The sequence below is a fragment of the Physeter macrocephalus genome, chromosome 3, assembly GCF_002837175.3.
Source record: "Physeter macrocephalus isolate SW-GA chromosome 3, ASM283717v5, whole genome shotgun sequence".
Classification (NCBI taxonomy): Eukaryota; Metazoa; Chordata; class Mammalia; order Artiodactyla; family Physeteridae; genus Physeter; species Physeter macrocephalus.
In genome coordinates this window covers 15,522,021-15,528,020 of record NC_041216.1, presented here as the reverse complement: position 1 = coordinate 15,528,020, position 6,000 = coordinate 15,522,021, and the positions used below count along the sequence as shown (strand labels likewise).

General features: G+C 61.9%; 1 protein-coding gene across 2 annotated transcripts in view; it reads right to left on the bottom strand.

Moving 5' to 3' along the window:
* Positions 1-1,526: 1,526 nt before the first annotated feature.
* The window catches only part of RUNX3 (RUNX family transcription factor 3), a 59,579-nt gene continuing 55,105 nt past the window's right edge, over positions 1,527-6,000 (bottom strand). For both annotated transcript variants that reach the window (XM_024125610.2, XM_007128566.4), the window contains one exon: positions 1,527-2,071. In XM_024125610.2, coding sequence (XP_023981378.1) covers positions 1,527-2,071 — 545 coding nt within the window. The remainder of the gene's footprint in view (positions 2,072-6,000) is intronic.

Genomic DNA, 6,000 nt, shown 5'->3' with positions numbered 1-6,000 from the left:
AAACTGTAATACTTCCCCTGTGAGCACAGCAGGGGCTGAGCTGAGGCTGCCAAGCCCTTCACAGCTCTTGTGTTCTGCCATCATGCAGCCACCGTGCTCCCCCACATCCCTCCCACCTCTACCGGGACACCCACACGTCCTCTTGGACAAATGCCCGAGAGCCACAGACTGGAGATTCCGGCATCTCACCAGCACTCCCTTTGCTCTGCACCAGGTTGGCCTTTGGTGCAAGCTGGTGGGATGCTGCTGAAGGACTGTGACCTCTTGAGGAGGTTTTGGGATCTTAACAATTCCACACTCTCAGAGGGGGAGGGATATCGTTCACTAGCATGGGGCCTTTTCCTGTAAGAGATCGTGTGTCTGAAAATGTTTGACAAGCTTCTTTCTCTAAAATCAGCTTTAAAAACTGCTTTTTTTGTTCAAGACTGCTTTAGGAGCAGACTGGTTAAAGATGGAGAGTCGTGTGTCAGAGATTGGAAGGTTTGGCTGGGCCTTCCCACGAGGCTGCGGGTCCGGGGCACAGCTTGGCTGTGCACAGCTTGGCTGGACCTAGGTGGGCCAGGGATGCTGACATCTGACCCCATGACCCCTTACCCCAAGGCTTTCTGTTAGGACCTGTCTGGTCCTGGTGCTTTCTCCAAAAATGGCAATTTTGAGACCAGCCTAGGGGGAAAGGACCCTTCCCAGCCCCCACTGAGAGAACAGAGGGCGAATGCCTTGGACTGGTAAAGTGCATGGAAGACCTGTCCGCAGGTGTCTTCCCCGGTTTTAGGGGCCTGCTGCCGCAGGCCAGTCTGCTCTGGGGCCTGGGACCCACGGATGGCTGGGATGGGGTCGGGGCCCGTAGCTGCCAGGAGTTGTAGGGAAGCAGAGCTGGGGGGCGGGCCTGGGGGTATCCTCATTCCATCTCTGCTAGCGACTCCCTGGGGCCTCTGGAGGGGTTCCTTCCCCAACCAAACCATAAGCGAGCCCGTCTCAGGGCTGGGGGACCTTCCAGTTGTGACTCAACTCAATTGTGTAAATGCAGAGGTGGGGCTGGGCCCACAGGGTGCGGGGTCTCTGAGGAAGGTAAGGGTGGGGAGGTCTTTCTAGGGTCCCGAGGATAAAAGGCCAAACCATGTGGGCAAATGCCGCCTCGCTCTAGAACAGAGATGGTCTCTGTCCTAAGAGGCCTGGACCCCGTGACAGCAGTAGGCATAGCTGGGGACAGCCAGGTCATTCCAGGGGAGGTGGCAGGAGGAGGCTACTTCTCCCACAGGGATGTGGGATGAGATGAGTAGGATCTGGGCTGGGGGCAGGGTCCTGGGGGAGGTCCCGACCCCTCTGTACAAAGACGTGGCTGGACCAGATGCTCTCAGAGCCAGCTACCAGCTCTGGGCCCCAGGACCACGGACCCCGGGCCCACAGCTGCCGTGGAGCGTTAAGTCCCATGAGTGCCCTGAGCCTTGGAGCTGGGCCCGCCACTTGTCTGGAAGGTTCTTGGGGTCCCCGCCACCAGCGGGAGCAGTCCACTCGGACCCGGGCGGTCAGTAGGGCCGCCACACGGCCTCGTCCATGCGGCCGGGCGTGCTCAGGGCGGTAGGCGAGTTGCTGTGGCTGCCGTCGGCCTCCACGCCGTCGCTCTGGCCACCCAGGCTGGGGTTCATGAGGTTGCCGGTGGCCACAGAGGCGGCGCTGCTGGGGCAGGAGGCCAGCATGCGGGTGGGCGAGCGGTCGCCAGCGCTGCTGCTGCCGGCCACCATGGAGAACTGGTAGGAGCCGGAGGACGCGCCGTAGTAGAGGTGGTAGGGGGAAGGGTTGGCCTGGAAGGGCCCGCTCTGGTTCTGCGGGGCCGCCGGGTAGGGCGGCGGGAGGTAGGTGTGGTGGAAGCGGCCGGTGGCCGGCATGCTGGCCACGCTGAGGCTGCTGATGCTTGTGCCTGAGGGTGTGGCGCTGTAGGGGAAGGCGGCCGACATGGCCCCTGGGTAATGCATCCGGGGGTCCGGGAAGCGGCTCTCCGGGAGGGTCGGCAGCGCTGCGAAGGAGCGGTCAAACTGGCGGGGGTCGGAGAAAGGGTTCAGGTCGGAGGTGCCTGGGGGACGGCAAGCGGGATGGTCAGTCACTGCCCGACCCCACCCTGGCAGCCTTTCTTCAAGAATGACCTCGGACTCCGGTTTACAGGCCCGTCTAGGGGGATCCCTGGTGCTACATGCGGCTCTGCTCCCACCACCCTGAGCTGCTCGGGGGCTGGAGCCCGCTGATTCCCAATCCGGCCCCACCTGGGAAGCAGGTGCGAGCAGGGGTCTGGGCTGTGGGTGGCCCCGGGCGCTGCCGGGGCAGGCAGAGGAGGGGGAGGGCTTTTCTCTCCTCCCAGCACCCTCTTCCCAGCCTAGCCGTGCAGAGGCCTGTCGAGGGGGCAGGTGGGCTCCCCGCTGGGCTGTGGGTGTGCGGGGAGCCAAGGGCGGGGACAGCACAGGCTGCCCAACAGCCTGGCCCGGCAGGTTCGCCCTCCCTCTCTCGCTCTCGGTAAAGAGGGTCTCCAACGGTCCTGTGAGATTGGGAGTCAGGCCCTGCTCTCGCAGACGAGGGACCAGGCAGAGAGAGAAAGATGGCTTCTTCTGACGCTGCGCAGAAGGGACTGGAACTCATCACGAGGCCTCCGCTTTCTGCTCCCGCTGGGGTGTATGTGCGTGTGCGCCTGCACCTCTCCTGCCCAGGTGGGGCTCAGTTAGGTTACGGGAGCTTCCGCCTGTGCTGTGGGAGCTGGGTCCATGGCAGCTCTGTCCATCCCTGCCCGCCCCCTCATCCCCGGCCTCAGCCTGGGCCTGTGTCTCCAGGGCTGCCCTGCAGGCTGGAGCTGACTGGTGGCCAGACAAGGATCAGATGCCACCCTCACCCGCCTCCACAGCCAAGTGAGACAGACGGCAGCCAGAGGGGCTTGGTGGCCTGGACCCTGCCCTTGTCACACAGAGACCCGGTGTCCAGCCCAGGCCCCACCCTGGCTCCCCCAGGAGTTGGCTCCAAGACAAAAGTATCCCAGCCCCTGCCCCGTACTTTTGTAATCACAGAACCCCCAAACCTCAACAGTCAAAGGGGCTTCAGGATTGAGTCTAAACCCCTTGGTAGGAAGACTGAGACTCAGAGAGGGTGAGGCACTTGCCTAAGTGTCACACAGCACATTGGACCTACACAGAATCCTAGGGCTCTCAGTCCTGAGTTCTGACACGTGCCTGAAGGGTAACTGTCCCATCTTTGAGGCAGCACAGACTGAAGGTTAACTGTGTGGTCTCTGAGGCTGGATACTTCTCTTAGTTCTGACACTTGCTGGCTGTGTGTCCTTGGGCAAGTCACTAAACCTCTCTGTGCATCAAGTTGTCCCACATGAAAAATGGAGACAATAACAGTTCCTAGGGATTAAATTAGTTAATACATGTAAAGTGCCTACACTGGACACAGAGTAGGGGCCTGATGAGGGTTTGTGCTGCCACTGCAGCTGTGACCCCTCCTGTTCTGGGCACTCAGGAAAACCGGCTCATTCAGGGCCCTGCAAAGATGAGCCCCTGACCCTGGGCCTTCCTTGTACCCTGGCCAAAGGGGTGACTCTGGGCAGCAGTGGGGAGGTGGATGAGCCCCCAGCAGCAGTCTAAAGCCTGTCTGTCCCCAAGCCCTCTGTCCACCAAAGACTAGGGGCCAGAGAGGGCTCAGGAGGGGCCCAGCCTCTGCCCCTGGCCAGCTCCAGGTGTGCACTGCCTGCCGTGCCTGAGGCGTGGCTGAGGCTAGAGCTGCAGGTGCCCTCAGGCCTCACTTCCCCAGATCTGCTTGAGGTGCTGTGCGACCTCAGATAAGACTTGTAACTTCTCTGGACTTTGGGGTCTTCCCAGGTCAGCTGGGGCGGGGGGTTTCCTCAGCAGCAGTCTCTGGTCCCAGATGTGGATGATACAGGATGAGGCTCCGGGCTCCAGGTGGGGAGATGTGGGGGCTAGGGGCCGGGAGACGGGGGCCTTCTGGCACATCTGGACCCTCCCTAACAGATCCTTTGGCTGCTCAGTGCTGCCCTGAAGCCTAAGGGGTCAGAGGAGCCTGGCTCCTGCCCTCATCTCTGAACCCCAGGGGAGGAGTCTTGTTGGCAGTGCCTGGCACCCCAAGCACAGCCAGGCATGAGGCTAACACCTTGTTCTGAGCCCAGGGAAGCGAGCGCTGCCGCCTGACAGGAACCCCTTTTTCAAAACAAAGGGAGCCCAAACAGGGAGCCCAGGATGCGATGGCAGGGCTGTAGCCCGGGAAACAAGGCCGTGCCAGGTGGGCCTGGGTGCGTGTGGCCCTCGGGGGTCATGTGGGCTGCGGGCAGGCCTGCCCGGCCCTGCCACCGTCCTCTCCTGCCTCCCTCCCAGGGTGGGGGGAGCGTCGGCCCTCAGCACCCCCTCAGCTCCTGCCCCCAGCCCCACCCCCTCCAGCCCAGTAGCCCCAAGAAACCCGAGCTGGCCAGGCTGCTGTCGAGCAGCCAATCCCAACACTGGAAGGAAATGTTTATTTTCTTCTCCAAATTGCCTCAGCTGCTGTGTGGTGGCTGAATGAGGCCTTTGAGCTGTGAGAAGCCCCCATTGTGGGCGGTCACAGCCGGGGGGCTGGGGGCTGGGGTACGGAGGAGTCGGGGCCTCGGCACTGCTTGCCAGTCACCAAAGCTGGGGGGTCAAAGCTATTAACAGGAACCAAGAGAAGTGGTGGTGGGGTATCCTGAGGGGGACCCCCAGGATGGAGTCTGAAAGTAGAGGCTTGTCCCACCAGGAGGGGAGGGCCAGTGAGAGGGACTCCCCAAGCCTGGCCCTGCCAACACCCCTGTGACAGATACCTCCTTCTTCCCACTTTACAGATGAGAAAACTGAGGCTCAGAGAGGTGAAGCGACTTGCCTAAGATCACACAGCCAGTGCCTGGCAGAGCCCGAATTCCTAGCCAGGTCCACCTGACTGCAAAGTTCATGTTTCTTCCTTGGTCTTGGTTGTCAAAAGCCCTTCCTCTCACTCCAAAGGGGACAGGCCTGAGGACGGGGAGGCCTGGCTGGTGTGAAGGGCCACAGAGGCTGCCCGAAGTCCAATGCTGTGGGTGGCTAGCGAGCACCCTGCCTCAGGATACAGCAGAAGGGGAAGGACTGGGTCAGCCACTATCCCACACAGGCCCGACCTCCTCTCCTCCCAGCCTCCGTGGAGGCAGGGGCTCTGCCTGCTGCTGGGCTAGGCCTGGCCCTCTGGGGCTGGACAGAGGGTGGGTAGGCCTGCCTCAGGCTCCAGCAGGTGCTGATTCCCAAGCCATGTCCACACAAGCGGAAAGAGAGGTGGGTTCTCCTTCCACGGAAGCTGCCGGACAGGACGCCACACTGTTAGCCCCCACCTGCTGGGTTCCAGGGCCCCCTGGCTGGGCCCCAGCTCTGCCCATGTCCGGGAAAGGCCTGGAGTGTTAGACCACTGTACCTGCAAAAAGGGTGGCCTGCCGGGAACGGGAGCACGGACAGCTTCTGGGCGGGGGTGGACATGAGCCCAGAGGACCTCTTACTGCCTCTTGAGCTCAGACAGACCCCTCCACCCTGCAGCCCCCCTGGCTTAAGAGTTGCTGAGTGTCTCAAACTCGACAGCCCGTGGCTAAGAGCCTGGACCTGGGACCTCTCCCCACCTTGGGGGCTCAGCAGGGCCAAGGCCCAGCTTCCCAGGCCAGAAGGGAGGTACCGTCTCTTCACACCAGGGGGCTGCATCAAGTCCCCCTGCCATGGCATTGTGCCTGGCACACATGGCCAGGGCTGGGGGCGGGGCCTCCCTTAATGGAGAGACCCAGCAGGGACTCCCTTGCTTGCGCCCTCAGAAGTACAGGAAGTTCCTGGGGGCAGGTGCTGTGGACACTTTGAACCTGGTCATTGATGCGCTGTGTGACCCAAGAGTGGCCCTGAACCTCTTAAGCCTCAATTCACTCATCTGCCAAATGGGTTCTAACCAGGGCCTGGAGGACCAAGAAAGAACAGACACCCACGGTGC